Below are 15,873 nucleotides of genomic sequence, written 5' to 3' on the forward strand. Positions count from 1 at the left end.
TTTTCTTTTAAGAGGCAGAGGGCAAGGGAAAAATTATAAGATTCCTTATAAGAGTTATAAGGAATCGTATTCACTTTATAACTGTATAGACATACAGTGTGTGTGTGTGTTTTAGAAACTGAGAATTTTGTGACATATTTCCTACTAATTTGAGTCCCTTTCATTCACATATTACTAGCTGCAATTTTGAACAGGAAAACTATAGAGAGAAAATAGTTATATGGTGTTATCTAACTACAGCCCATGTACATTATATTGAAATAATTGAACTAGAAATTAAGGGGACTGACTTTGAAATCCCTACTCAGCTGTAAAGCTCACTGGGAGACCTTGGACCAATTGTCTTCTCTCAGCCTAGTCTACCTCACACTGGTGTTGTGAAGGCTGAATTAGAGAGGGAAGAAATAAGCCTCTCAGAGTTGCTTATTGGATAAAATTAATTTCATTAACTTGGAAAGGATTGGATAAAATTAATTTCATTAACTTGAAAGTATTTCTCTAGGAATACAAACCATATAGATAAATTTTGGGCAGTAGTATTAACTAGGAAGCATGGAAATAGGGCATGTTAGGATACAGAATGACTTCTAGTGTTGTGATTATCATCCTGAACGTCCAAGTGGTAAAGTATCCCACTATTACATGAATATATTGTTGGACTAGGGTTATCATTTCCCCCCACCATACAGAGTAGGTGTGTATGTATTCATCAGTGCATAAGCTGCCTCTTCAGAGAACTGCTCAAAGTGACTAACGAAATAAAACAATAAAAGAGGACAACTAAGACTTTTAGGGGGCTGGAGAATCTTCCGTATGAGGAAAAGCTGAAGAATCTGGGACTTTTCAGTTTAGAAAAGAGATAACCAAGAGGGGACATGATAGAGGTTTATAAATTATGCACAGGATGGAGGGAGTTATCAAAGAGAACTTTTTTCTCCCTCCTCCCAAAATACTAGAACTCAAGGGTATCCAATGAAATTGATAGCTATTAGATTGAGGACGGACAAAAAGAAATACTTCTTTTTAACACCGAGTTATTAAAATCTGAAATTTGTTTCCAGATAGTGTAGTGATGGCCACAGGCACAGACAGCTTTAGAAGGGAATTAGATGAATTGATGCAGAGAATAGGTCTACCAGTCGCTACCAGCCATGGTGACTGAATGAAACCTTCCACATTCAGAGGCACTAAACTGAATACCAGTGCCAGGAGGCAATATCAGGGGAAGGCCTTGGCCTTTATGCCCTGTAATTGGATGTCTTTCATAAAAACCATGAATTACAAATATTGAAAACTAGCCATGATATTGTTGATAAAACCACAACAAAGAACTCAATATTCAAGGCAACAATATTAATAAAAACAACAGTGTACAGGTCATATAGTAACCAGCTGAAAAAGAATGAGATGAAACTTTAGTTAAAAGCCTGGGTTAAAAATGTTTTGGCCATGCTTGGATTAGGAAAACTGCTTGGTGAGCCTGAAGAGTGAAGGCATTCCAGAGACTGATGATTAATGATCTGTGTTGACTATGATCTATAGATTTTTAGAGAAATATGAATTTCAGTATTTATTTAGATAATCTTTTGAATAATGTATTTGTCCCAGACATAATTTTTATTTGCAGTTTTTGTAAATATCACCTGCCAGTTGAAACCATGAATGCTGGCATGTCTACAACCCAAGTGTCCTTTTTAATACAATGTTGTTCTAGTGTAACTATGAGCATAACTCTTCCTTATGTTTTGGGAATGGACTTTTGAAATATTTTCAGTTTTTCATAACTTCTGCTGCTTTATTATAAAATATGATACCTTTAATCAATAAATAATATGCTGTGGGGATTATCTGATTGTGAACTTTTTCAAAATATTTTGTAAAGTATATTTCTCATAATTATGACTGACTTGTGTTCTTCAGGTCAGTTCCTGAAAGCTGCAGAACATTATGAAGCATTCTATCACTTGACAGTGGGGCGGATATGGAAAGATGAGACAGGCCGGACTCTTAATACGCTAGCCTGTGAACATCTCTGGAGGATTTACACATTACTAGCAGAGAAAATGCTACAAAATAAAGAACACCAACAGGCCATCAAAACTCTAATAAAAGCCTTTGAAATGGCAAAAGAAGGTGGGTAGAAAATAACACTCCTGCATTTCTTTCTTTAATGTGCAGGCCTTGCTTTCCCCGGAGTAAAGTAAAAAACATCGCCAAGTGTTTGATGATTATTTTCTATGAAATTCAAGACAAATGCTATCAATATATTTCTAAATCTTGTTGTAAAACAGAAGTACCTACTTGCTGACAACTAGGAATCCATTTATTTCTTGAAAGCTTTTAACTCCAAAAATGCAGTCTTCTGGGAGTACTATGGTAAAACAATGAGACCATAATTGGAAGTAAGGTCACAGGCAGCATTTCTGGTTGTGGTTTACTGATTATTCACTTTTACTTGACTAACACTATATATTGGACAAGCTATTAGTTAATTATGAAAATAAGATGGTTTATATCTTAGAGTTGGCAGGTTTATATGCCTCTTTGAGTTTCTTACAAATGACAAATTTTAGAGTTTAATTAAAAGAAAAGATTTTGGTGATGTGGTCTGTAGTAAGGATGCTGAATATTGATTTAACATAGAACAATGGGGAATATAACGTGTATGTCAGATATGTTTTGTGACTTACTCATGTAAAAACTGGTATTCACAATAGCTTAGACTCCGTCACTCCATTCTCTATTGTCCGCCTATGCACCAATACATGTGGGGTGTTGCTTAACTGTAGTGATCGCCTTATGGACACAATATTTATGAGTGTTACAGCCACTGTACTTGGGGCAAATTCTGTGATTCTTGACCATCAAACTATACCTTCTTCTAACATGCAACTAAATGTTGGAGTTAGTAAGATAAGTTAGTAAGCACTGAACTGCAGTGTTATGATGGCTTGGTAATCAGCAGTTGTAGCACTGCAGCTCAGAACATTCTGGGTACAGATAAACTCAGTTCTTGAAAGCTTCATACTGTGGCCCTACCATAACTTGTCAAGAAATCAAATTCTCAGACCTTATGGGAGGAACCACACAATGCTAGGATGCATATTTCAGAATATTGGGGGGGGGGGGGGGGGTGTTGGGAGGGAGTAGAATCACCCATCTGAATTATGCATAGAGTTCTTTTTTCCATGGGAATCACATCATAGTCAGTATATCCCAAATCCATTTCAGCAGAAAGATGGTTTTCTCTTGAGATTTAGAGGAACATATTCTTCAGCACTTTAAAGCTGACTGCAATTGAAAACATTATAACTGTTGATGGATATATTTATATACTTCTGCATAGTGAATTTTTAAAATGTTAGGGGTAACATGATAGTGGCTGTTTTGGGGGAAAGTTTCAGCGGTCCAGAACTACCGGTAAATCGCAGATGGTAATGTTCTAGTCATATGTTTGGGATAAGGGTGGGTTTCACAGTTTTCGAGTCCTTTGGCAAGAAACCTAAGGCACTTCCCTTTTATGAGCTTTTCTGCTGTTCCTAAGGTCAAGAATCATGTCACTTACTCTCTCTGTAACATAATTCTGTCTCAGCCTCCTTGCAGTTGCTCCCTGATTGATAAAACAAGTAATAAATACTGTGTTACCAAGCTGCCTATAAGTTTTCCCCCCTAAAAACATAAAATGCTTTTAAAGAATATCTTCCCGCTTTTATATGTAGAAAAATTCAATATATATCAAGGAAATAATTTTTTTTAAAAAAACCATGATGTTGAAAACTGCATATACAACTAGCAGTAATATAATTTATTTTTTAAGTATAATGGTAACTGTAGTTCTTCTCATTTAGCAGGCAACAGGAATATGGAGGCGGATGCTGCCTTCTGTTTGGGTCTGGCGTATCATTCAGCAGGAGAAGAAGAGACAGCAATACTGGTATGTTTATCTGATTGTTTTACAGAGCAATCCTAAATTCATGCAAATGAATAGACTTAGAAGGATGCAACTCTGTTTAGGATTGCAGTCTTGCCTCTGCATTGTTTACATATCTGTAGAAATTATAACTGAAATTTAATCCCTGAAGTTTCTCTTGAGACTTTCAAACCCTTGACCAAGTGTTTTGCTTTGCTTCTTACACTGGTAGATTAACATATTCCTTTGAGTAGTAACTCTTGTGCCACATGAAACTGTCTTTAGTTTCAGAATGGCTTCACAGAATAATGTGTAGTTGGCAATGGTGCATGTGTGGAAATGTGTTTTAAAAGAATAAAGCCCCTAAAAGAACCATTGGGCATCTGGTGTTATTTGTTGTATTATTTGGATTGTGGTCCTGCTGTCTAAAGGCTTTACTGTCTTTGAGATGCTGGATTTGAAAGTAGGATAATATGTTGTCATATTAAACTCTAGAATTTGAACTTAATCTGAGGGAGAGATTAGCTATCTGAACTAGTATTTATCATTGTACTTGAAAAATATATCATCCTCTCTGTTGGGAGATCCTCCAATTAGTCTTCATAAAAATTATGTAATACTTAATGTGTTCCACTTAGATAGGTCTACTTGTTAGTAGTGTATCATTTAAATAGATAGCACTGAGGACAAGCCATAGCTCAGTGACAGAGCATTTGCTTAGCATGGAGAATGCCCCAGCTTTAGTCTCTGACATTTCCAGTGAAAAGGATCAGGTAAATAGGTGATATGAAAGACTTCTACAGGAGGCCTTGGAGAGCCATTTCCAGTCTGAGTAGACAATATTTGACCTTGATGGACCAATGGTCTGACTGAGTATAAGACAGCTTCATGTGTTCAAATAGTGCTAACAGTGTGCTAGGTGCTTTGCAGAACATAGAGTTGCAGTTCCTGTTCCAGAGGACTTAGGATAGAAATCAGGCAAAGAACTGGGATTTAACAGTATATGGTTCCAAAAAAGTAAGCAAAATAATGGTTGAATTGTGATTTTGACAAAGCCAAAAAGAACCAAAAAGAGCCCGCTTGCAGGAGGGCAAGATATAAATATGAGGAAATAAATAAACAAACAAACAAACAACCAGGAAATACTGTGTTTTGAACATGAGCTTTTAAAAAGGAAAGAAAAGTGATTTTATGATTAGAGACAGGAATGGGTTTTTTTAATCCTTATGATGTAGCATAAATAAAGTAATAAAGGACAGAAATAGAAGAAAATAATAAGAGTAGTCATTTTATCAAATTATGCAGAGCAGCGGAAATTAGAACAAATGAAAAGGAAATCACTGACCATCTGGGAGGAGGCTAAACTAGAACCCTCTCACTGATACATTTGGTTTCTACATGAAGGATGCTTAGGAATGTTTGATCATGCGATTCTTCATTGGTATTTTGAAGTGGTAGAGAGCTGAGGATGTACCACATGCTTTTTTCCTAAGGTGTAGATCAGACCATCATTATTTATTTTATTTAAAACATTTCTAGGCTACCTTTCCACTCAAATAGGGTCCTAAGGCAATGAACATCAAAATATTAAAACATGTCAACACTAAAATATTTTAAACATTAAAACAACATTTAAAACAAAGTATATGTAAAATAGTTAAACAAATTCAGTAAATACATGTAAATACAAAACACAACCAGGGAGGAGGACCAATAACTGTTATTGGGAAAATGGCAAACAATTTTTTTAAAAAGTCTTCATACATGAAGCAGTGCCGCTGAAGAAGACAGGTAGATTCATAAAGGAGAAGGTGGTCCTTCAGGTATGCTGGCCCCAAACTGTATAGGGCAGACGTGGCCAAACTATCTTAATATAAGAGCCACATAGAATAAACATCAGATATTTGAGAGACACAAGACATGAATGTCGGATGTTGGAAGGAAGGGAGGAAGGAAGAAAGAAAGATGAGGTGGTAGAGGTAGAAAGAAAGCAACTTTAACTTTAAATGCATTCTCCAAGCCAGTAGCTGGCTTGGCTTGGATAAGTGATTTAAAGAGAGAAATTCCTTCTCCATGCTGGCCAATGGGGTGGTTGGGGGCTTCAAGAGCCACTCAATATGTGTGAAAGAGCCACATGTGTAGTTTGACCACCCCTGGTATAGGGCTTTAAAGGTAAATATCAGCATCTTGAATTGCAGCCTGAAGCAAACTGGGAGCCAGTGTCAATAGAATGAGACTGGAGTAATATGATTCCTATAACCCACTCCAGTCAACATTCTGACTACAGCATTCTGCACAAGTTGTAACTTCCAGGCAGTCTTCAAAGGTAGCCCCATACAGAGAGCATTGCTGTAATCTGGTCTAGAAGTTACCAGGACATGCACCTGAATGGCAAGATCTTTCCTGCCAGGAAGGGCTGCATCTGGCTCATTAGCAGTAATGTACTCGGAGACGAGATGTGTTGAAGGCAACATGCTTTATTTGCTAGTACATCACAACAGGACGGGGCAATGCGGGCCGGGACCCGCTTTATATACACTCTACCCGGAACGGCCCCTTAGCTGGCCCAGACCTATCCTGGCCCGTCAAACTTCCCGCCACTGGTCCTGATTGGCGGGTCGCTTTCGCGCGCTGTGTCTAGTGACCAGGGGATTCCCCCTGGTTACCTCTATTGCATGTCACGCAGTGCTTAACTGAAGCACGATACACTACACTCCTCCCCCCTAGTCACATAATCCTGCAAATAGGCAGGGGGCCGGCGTTCCCGGGTTAATCGCCTTGGGGTTGCCTGGGGCACTGGGGCGGCCCCCTCGGAGGTGCTTCCCTCTTGGCGCTCTTCTTCCTGCGGTTGGCGGACCGCCTCCCGTGGCGGGTCCGGGTCGACCAGTTCCTAGGAATCGTAGGACGGCAAGGTCGGTGCTGGTAGGGCCGCGTCCGGTGGATCTTCTTCTTCGTGGTCTCTGTGCATCACACTGATGGGAGTAGGCACCAGCGCCGACCTCGATCGGTAAACTTCAAAAGCTGCGGATTTCCGCGCCGACGTCCCAGTGCGCATGCCCGGCAGCCCCCACCGCGCATGCTCACTGGGACAGGAGCGGACATCCCGCCAGTTCTCTTCTGACCGCCGCGCTGATCAGTCGATCTTCTCTGCCACGGTCGGTGAACTTTATCTTTGGATATTTTTTCCTCTATTGTTGTTAGTTAGATAGTTGTAGTTATAGTTATAGTTATAGTATAGTTGTAGATAGTTAGTTATAGCTGCGGGAGAGCGAGGTAGTTTTTCCCGCCCTTCAGGGCCCCCTCTCCCTACTTTCGTTTTTCCCGCCGCTAGCTTTCCTCGTATGGAAAGACGGTGGGGATTTTTCCGCCGCTGCTCCTCGTGCGGGAGTAAAATTGCTCCTCCTGACAGGCACGAACTGTGTTTGCTGTGCCTGGGCGAGCGGCACCGTCCTGACTCCTGTGTTCATTGCGCTAAGTTTTCGCGGCAAACCAGGAAGAACAGGGCGGCTCGACTTGCGGCGGCGTTGATAGAGCAGGCTCTTTTTCCACGTTGTCAGCCGATGGAGCAGTCCGACCAGTCGGCGCCGAAGCTGGTCGATACCGACCGGGCCCCTTCCGATGCCGATCGCCCTAGAAAGAGATCGGGCTCGGCGGCTACTTCGGAATCCTCGATGCCGGTTAAGAGGTGCAAAGAGGACATAGGGGCGCCTGCGGCGAAGGCGAAGAAGGACAAGAAGCAGAGACACAAATCGGCGCCGCTCTCAGCACCGGTGTCTCCTGCGGACCCTACGGCTCCGATCGTCCCTCCTCTCAAGCTCTTCGCATCCCCGATACGCCAATCAGGCACCCCATTGGAGTCGAGGTCGACCCAACTAGTGATCTCGGACTCAGACTCGGAGATTGAGTCGGGCCAACGAATCGGTACTGATCGCAGCCGTCTCGGCCGAAGCACTCCTCGATCTAGCCCGTCGGTTCGGCCAAGTGATCGGCATCGAGACCGTTCAGCAAGCAGGTCCCGATCTCCTCACCGCAAGGACGAAGACAGATTGCCATGCAGAGCTCCAGCCCAGGTCCCGTGGGACCAAAGACAGTGGCAGTACTTGTACGGGGCCTATCCAGTCCAACCACCCTATCCATGGCTGCCACCATGACAAGTTGACTGGGACCAAGCCTCCAAAACATCCTATCGGTCTCGCACTTCCTTCCGCACAGTGCAGAAAGCCCCGTCGGTGTCGAAGCCTCCAGAGCCACGCAGGAAGGAACAACAGCAGGCCACCCCGTTGGTGAAGCCCAAGTCGACCCCGACAGCTCCAGTGTCCCCGAAGCCGGTGCAGCCGTCGGATCTGTCCGACTCCTCGGGCGAGTCCCCCAGGTCGCGGGGCGGTTCGTCGCCCGACGGAGGACCATCGTCGCCGGATGAACCATCGCCACCGGGGAAGACCTCGGAGGAACAGCCTATCTCGCCGTCTGAGGACCTCAAGTCCTACGGCGACTTGATAAAAAGAATGGCCCAAACCCTCTCGTTACCGACGGTCCAGCCACAACCCGTCGTTACCGACACGGTGTTTGATATAGTCCAGCAGGACACATCCACTGCTGTAGCGCTTCCTCTCACCAACGTTATGTTACAGACTGCCAAGTCCTCATGGGACAAGCCGGTGTCCACGCCTGTGTCCTCCCGCAGGCTGGACCATATGTACAGGATCCAGGAGTCATCGGCGGAATTCCTGTACGTTCACCCCAAACCGAATTCTGTAGTAGTGTCTTCCTCCTCGAAGGCAAAAAAGACTCACTCCACGCCCCCTGATAAGGAGGGGAGGAAGTTGGACGCAATTGGGAGAAGGCTGTACTCCACAGGCTCTCTGGGAGTCAAAATTGCTAACTATGCGGCCTGTATGGGCAGATATCAGTACGCCCTATGGGACCAAGTCTCCACCATACTCGGTTCTCTCCCTGAACAGGCAAAGACCGCACTGAGGAAGCTGCAAAAGGAGGGCATGACTCTGGCAAGGCAGCAGCTTAATTCGGCGAAACATTCCGGAGACACGTGCGCCAAAGCATTGACGACGGCCATTTCCCTCCGTAGACACTCCTGGCTCCGGTCCACGGCACTGCAACACGTGGAAGACCTGCCTTTTGATGGCTCAGGGTTGTTCAGCTCTAACACGGAATCAGTACTGCAAGAGCTGGACAAAAGCATAAAGACATCAAGGAACTTGGGAGTGTCAAGCCCTCGTACTCCAGCCAAGCGGCAGTGGCCAAAGATGTGGCACAAGAAGCCCTACTCGAAATCACCGGAAAGACAGTGGCGTTCCAAACAGTCGGCGTTTACTCGGCCCCAGTACCAACAAAAACCCAAATATTCTCCTCCTTCTGCTCAGACACCCAGGCAGAAGGGATCCAAACAGAAACAGGGCCTTTGACTGCCTTCCACCCCTGGGTAGCCCCGTGGACTCGGACCTCATTCGACTGGCACGATTTTTCCCTGCCTGGGCCCGCATTACGTCGGACCGCTGGGTATTGTCAATTATTCAACAGGGCTACGGGATAGAGTTCTCCAACCCTCCACCCACCCCGACCTTCGTTTACACCCCTCCTTCGCAGACCCTCCGGGAGGAGGTACGCTCCCTCCTCTGCAAGCATGCGATCGAAAGGGTCCCCGCGCACCAGCTGCGGCGTGGCTTCTACTCCCGATACTTTGCAGTCCCGAAACGGGATGGGGACCTCAGGCTCATCATGGACTTGCGGGCCCTGAACCTGTTCGTAAGATGTGACAAGTTCAGGATGACAACTTTGCTGTATATCCTCCCGCTACTGGGACCAGGGGACTGGATGGCCACGCTCGATCTGAAAGATGCTTACTTTCACATATCAATTCACCCCTTCCACCGGCAATTCCTTCGCTTCACAGTCGGGGAAGAACACTTCCAATACAGGGCTCTGCCGTTCAGGCTATGCACGGCCCCGCGAGTGTTCACCAAGGCTATGGTGGTGATAGCCGCACACCTGCGGCTGCAGGGGATAACACTCTTCCCATGCATCGACGACTGGCTCCTGGTGGCGGAGACCAGGGAGTCGTTGCTGCGGCACATAGAGATCACCCTAGCCCTGGTGGAAGAGCTGGGCCCCCAGATCAATCAAAAGAAGTCCCATCTCCAGCCTGCACAACGGGTGCAATTCATAGGGGCTATACTGGATACGCAAGAGTGCAGGGCGTTTCTCCCTCCCGATCACGCAGACGCCATTGTCCAGACGGTAGCGGCTTTTAAAGCGGAATCCGGTGATCTCCGCAAGGAAGGTCCAGAGGCTTCTAGGACTCATGGCAGCCACCACAGCGGTGCTCCCCTTTGCAAGACTGATGATGCGGACACTGCAGCTCTGGTTCCTGCGAAGCTTCAAGTGCAACTGGGAGCCGCACTCCCGTCTCCTAACGATACCTCAGGATGTTCTGGACTCCCTGAAGTGGTGGGGACAGAGGCAGCGCCTAGTGGAAGGGGCGCCCTTCCACAAGCCAGCGCCCGCTCTAACGATCACGACGGACGCATCCCTGTGGGGGTGGGGAGCCCACATGGGAGGAGTATGTGTCGGAGACAGGTGGCCGACTCACCACAGTCAGCAACATATCAACCTGCTGGAGCTACTGGCCGTCTTCCATGCCATCTTCTCTTTTCAACCCCTCCTGTGGGGACAGTCGGTAGCAGTGATGACCGACAATACCATGGCGGTGGCGTACATCAACAGACAAGGGGGGACGGTATCCCGCAGCCTCTGCCGGCTGGCCATCAGGATCTGGGAGCTGTGCAGGTTGCTGGGGGTCTTCCTGCAAGCTGCACATCTGCCCGCGGGGGAGCCCTATCCCACGACTGGGAAATGAACTGGGAATTTCTGGACCCGGTCTTCCAGAAGTGGGGGACCCCGGAGCTGGACGTTTTTGCCACCAGACACAATGCAAAGTGCGGCCTGTTCTGCTGCAGGGGGGGAGCAGATCCCTTGGCCCTCGGAGATGGCCTCCTGATACCCTGGACTCACCACACGGTGTACCTGTTCCCACCCATCCCGTTGCTTACCAAAGTTGTGCAGAAACTCTTACGGGAGCGTCCACGGGGGATCCTGGTGACCCCGTGGTGGCCGAGACAGCACTGGTTCCCCCTGGTCCTGCGCCTGTCCAAGGAGAGGTTTCATCAGTTCCCACAGGCCCCGGACCTCCTGTTTTCCCACCAGGGACGGGTTTTACATCACGATGTTCCGCATCTCCGGCTAACTGCCTGGCGCCTGTGATCTCTGACAGGGCACAGTTTATCATGTTGAACTCTAGAAAATCCTCCACAAGAAGAAGAAGAAGATATTGGATTTATATCCCGCCCTCCACTCCAAAGAGTCTCAGAGCGGCTCACAATCTCCTTTACCTTCCTCCCCCACAACAAACACCCTGTGAGGTGGGTGGGGCTGGAGAAGGCTCTCACAGCAGCTGCGCTTTCAAGGACAACCTCTGCCAGAGCTATGGCTGACCCAAGGCCATGCCAGCAGGTGCAAGTGGAGGAGTGGGGAATCAAACCCGGTTCTCCCAGATAAGAGTCCGCACACTTAACCACGACACCAAACTGGCTCTCCAGTCGTATGCGGAAGTCGTATGCGGCCAAGTGGGCGAAGTTTGCTGAATTTGCATCAGGTCGCTCTACACAACCCATCAGAGCGGGACTGCCTGTAATTTTTGACTTCCTGATTGCATTACTTGACAGGGGCCTGGCCCAGTCGTCGGTGCGTGTCTATCTGGCGGCCATCTCCGCGCAGCACGATCACATAGAGGGTCGGTCGGTCTTCACGCACCCGGACACCAAGAGGTTCCTCAAGGGCATGGCGAGATTGTACCCGGCGGTACGCAACCCCGCTCCAGCCTGGGACCTGTCCCTGGTCCTGAGGGCCCTAACAGGGAAACCCTTCGAGCCAATGGCCTCCTGCTCTCCACACCTATTGCCATGGAAAACAGCTTTCCTAGTGGCCATCACATCTGCTAGGAGGGTGGGAGAACTGGCGGCACTGCGCTGCGATGCCCCCTACCTCATTTTCTCGGCGGACGGGGTGATGCTCCGCCCTGACATCAAGTTCCTACCAAAGGTGATCTCACCGTTTCACCTACACTCAGAAATCTTCCTGCCGGTCTATTTTCCGTCATCGGCCAACGACGCTGAACGCCGTCTGCATGCTCTGGACGTGAAACGGGCGTTGTCCTTCTACCTCCATCGCACGAACCCGTCGCGGAAGGGCCCTGGACTGTTCGTTTCATATGCCGGGCCCTCCGCGGGTCAGCGGATATCCTCACAACGATTGTCCAAATGAATCACGGGGACGATCCGCCTGTGCTATCTGCTTAGCAAGATGCCTCTCCCTGGCCCACTCCAGGCTCACTCCACACGAGCGGTGGCAACCTCGGCTGCTTTCTTGAGGGGGGTGCCCCTGCAGGACATCTGTAAAGCTGCCACGTGGGCATCGCCACATACCTTTGTATCACACTACGCGTTGGATCTGAGGCGGAGACAAGCTTCCTCCGTGGGCCGCGCTGTGCTGCAGTCGATCTCCTCATGATGGACCGTCGCACCCGCCTCCAGGTAGGCTTGAGCTTGCTAATCTCCCATCAGTGTGATGCACAGAGACCACGAAGAAGATAAACAGGTTTCCTACCTGTAACTGATGATCTTCGAGTGGTCATCTGTGCAGTCACACTACCCGCCCGCCTTCCCCGCTGCTGACGGTCCCTCCTGAGGGGCTGACGCGGCGGTCAGAAGGAACTGGCGGGATGTCCGCTCCTGTCCCAGTGAGCATGCGCGGTGGGGGCTGCCGGGCATGCGCACTGGGACGTCGGCGCGGAAATCCGCAGCTTTTGAAGTTTACCGATCGAGGCCGGCGCTGGCGCCTACTCCCATCAGTGTGACTGCACAGATGACCACTCGAAGATCATCAGTTACAGGTAGGAAACCTGTTTTTCCGTTGTTTGCTCGCTCCCGCTCGCTGCTTCCTCGGCTCCTGTTGGCACGTCCTGTACAGTGCGGCCCCGCAGCTGGTCAATGTGTCTCCGGAGGATCTGACCCTCCTCCATCGACACCTCGTACGATCGGGATCCTGTAACCCGCAGTACCCGGCCGGCTACCCACTCCGGACCACTTGCGAAGTTCTTCGCCCAAACCGGATCGCCCGGAAAGAACCCCCGCGTTGCTTCCCTGACTTCGGGGGAATTGCGGACGTCGGTCACCCGGTCTGGGTGTAACCTGTCCAGCCTGGTTATCAGCTTCCTCCCCATGAGTAGTTCAGCAGGGCTCAACCCCGTTGTGGGGCTGGGGGTAATCCTGTTATGGAACAGGAAGGCTGCCAGGCGGTGGTCCCAGTCCCCCTGCATTATGCGACCCAGGGCCTCTTTGGTGGTCCTCACCATGCGTTCAGCCTGGCCGTTGGTGGCCGGATGGAAGGGGGCGGATCTAATGTGCTGGATAAGGTACCGACTGGTAAACTCCCAGAATTGCTGGGACGTGAACGCCATCCCGTTGTCAGTGACCAGACGAACCGGTCCCTCAGGGCCTCCTCCCGTTTGTCAAACTTGCAGTTTCCCGCGATTTGGCGGAGAGCGGCCAGGTAGACCGCCGCCGTCTCTCCGGACTTCTGATCCCTCTTGTGGAAGAGGAATCTGCGGGCCACTATGGAGGGTTGGGGCGCGAAGTGCCCTGTGAGGAGTCTGACTACCTCCCCATATGTCCTCTCGGTGAGCTTCGCTGGTGCCGAGAGACCTCGGGCGATCTCAAAGGTCGCCTCTCCACAGATGCTCAACAGGACGTCCCTCATCCTGTTGTCATCTGTAATTAAGTTGGCTCGCAAGTAGCAGTCGACTCGCTCGGTATACGTTTCCCACCTCTCGGGGTGGTCCGGGTTGAACTTGGCAAGATGGCCTGTCGTTACACTAGTGTTCGCCATGGTGGCAGCGGGCATCTCGGTTCTTGCTGTTCAACGCCTTCCTCGTCTTCGGCCAGGTAAGGTTCCCCTCAGGGATGTCTTCCTACCTAGATCCCATCCTCGTCGCCAGTGTAATGTACTCGGAGACGAGATGTGTTGAAGGCAACATGCTTTATTTGCTGGTACATCACAACAAGACGGGGCAACGCGGGTCAGGACCCGCTTTATATACACTCTACCCGGAACGGCCCCTTAGCTGGCCCAGACCTATCCTGGCCCGCCAAACTTCCCGCCACTGGTCCTGATTGGCGGGTTGCTTTCGCGCGCTGTGTCTAATGACCAGGGGATTCCCCCTGGTCACCTCTATTGCGTCGCATGGTGCTTAACTGAAGCACGATACATTACATTAGCTGAAACTGGGAAATGGCACCCTAGGCACCAATGGGAAGCCGGGATGCAGCAGCACCCTCAAACTATAAACCTGTTCCTTTAGGGGAAGTGCCACTCCATCCAGAACAGGAGAGGAGATCTCAGTTCCTGAGTCAAACCTTTCGCCTGCTAGTTTGTTAGCTCTTATCCACCCCAAAACTGCCTTCAGGCGTCTGTAGACAGTTACTGCAGCCTCAATGGGATCTGCTAGAAGCATGAGATGGAATATCATCCACATCCCTGGTGCCAACTCAGCCCAAATCTGATCATCAGATCAGAAAAGTCATTTAGCAATAACAAAGAATTTGAACGGAATGCCAGGGCAAGGAGTATAGTCAGAGTAACGGGACAGGAAGATGACCTACTTCAGGAATCATTTAGAGAAGGCCAATAATGTAAGAAGGCAGGGCTCTAAGGGGAAAAAATCTGTTATTTTGGTCAATAAAGAAAGGTAGCATGAAAATGTTTTAAGATAATATGCTGCATCTTACTTTCAAAAACTTTTCCAGAATATCCACACCATCCAAAGTCATAGTTCTAAAATTTATTCTTTTAATCTAGGGAAAATATGTCTTGAGATAATTATAGTTATGTAGTGCTTTAGAAAACTGTATGTTAAATTGTTGGAATAATCTTTACAGTAGCATTTTAAAGAATCTCGGTATTGTCTGTATATTGCAGATGGCGAACTGAGAGAATGTGTTGCCTAAGGGTCAAAATAATGTAATAAGAGTCAAAATATGTAATGTTGACATTCTGGGATTAGAACTCCGAACATGTTTGATCCTAAAAGCTACCATAGGGGAATTTGAAATAGATCGTGGCTGTGTATCTGTGGACGTGGTTAATGTTTCCTTCCATGCCATTTTCTCAATCAACCCACCTCAATAAATTCACCTGTGCATGTCCCTCCCACACACACACACCTCATCCCCATACATTCTTTCAGCCAAGGTTAAAGCAGCTCAGAGGAGGAGTATTTTTGATTGAGGAAGTGAGGCAGAGGAAAAATTAACTTTACCTTCCCCTCCCCAGCACCATAACTTGGATTCAAGTTATGGAAACCTTCATAAATGTTTTCTAGAGGCATATGTCTGGTGTTCTAGTCATGGAAATACAATGTCACATATTGTTTGATTCTGAGGCAACATAAAGAAGTTATTGTTGAGTAAAGCTTTGCACCAATAATTTGCTTCTTAACTGCTTACTATCTTGACCATTATACAAGATGATTTGATGTCATAGAGATGCTGATAAGAAGTTATAATATCTCTGATGTATAAATCAGGGCTTTTTTTGTAGCAAGAACTCCTTTGCATATTAGGCCACACACCCTGGTGTAGCCAATCCTCCAAGAGCTTACAGGGATCTTAGTACAGGGCCTACTGTAAGCTCCAGGAGGATTGGCTACATCAGGAGTGTATGGCCTAATATGATAACGAGTTCCTGCTACAAAAAAAGCCCTGCGTAAATCATACTTCTGAGTTCAAAGTGAACATAAAGATTTCAGCTCATGGAAACAATGGACTACACGCACACTTTGTTGAATTGTACTGTTCCATCTTCTTCAAGTTAGTTTGTGCTGGATAGAGTTT

General features: G+C 47.6%; 1 protein-coding gene across 2 annotated transcripts in view; it reads left to right on the forward strand.

Annotated features, from left to right (window-relative positions):
* TTC29 (tetratricopeptide repeat domain 29) overlaps positions 1–15,873 on the forward strand; it is a 113,390-nt gene that overhangs the window by 45,547 nt on the left and 51,970 nt on the right. For both annotated transcript variants that reach the window (XM_060246672.1, XM_060246673.1), the window contains 2 exons: positions 1,921–2,133; positions 3,849–3,934. In XM_060246672.1, coding sequence (XP_060102655.1) covers positions 1,921–2,133; positions 3,849–3,934 — 299 coding nt within the window. The remainder of the gene's footprint in view (positions 1–1,920; positions 2,134–3,848; positions 3,935–15,873) is intronic.

This window comes from Heteronotia binoei, chromosome 9 (genome assembly GCF_032191835.1).
Source record: "Heteronotia binoei isolate CCM8104 ecotype False Entrance Well chromosome 9, APGP_CSIRO_Hbin_v1, whole genome shotgun sequence".
Classification (NCBI taxonomy): domain Eukaryota; kingdom Metazoa; phylum Chordata; class Lepidosauria; order Squamata; family Gekkonidae; genus Heteronotia; species Heteronotia binoei.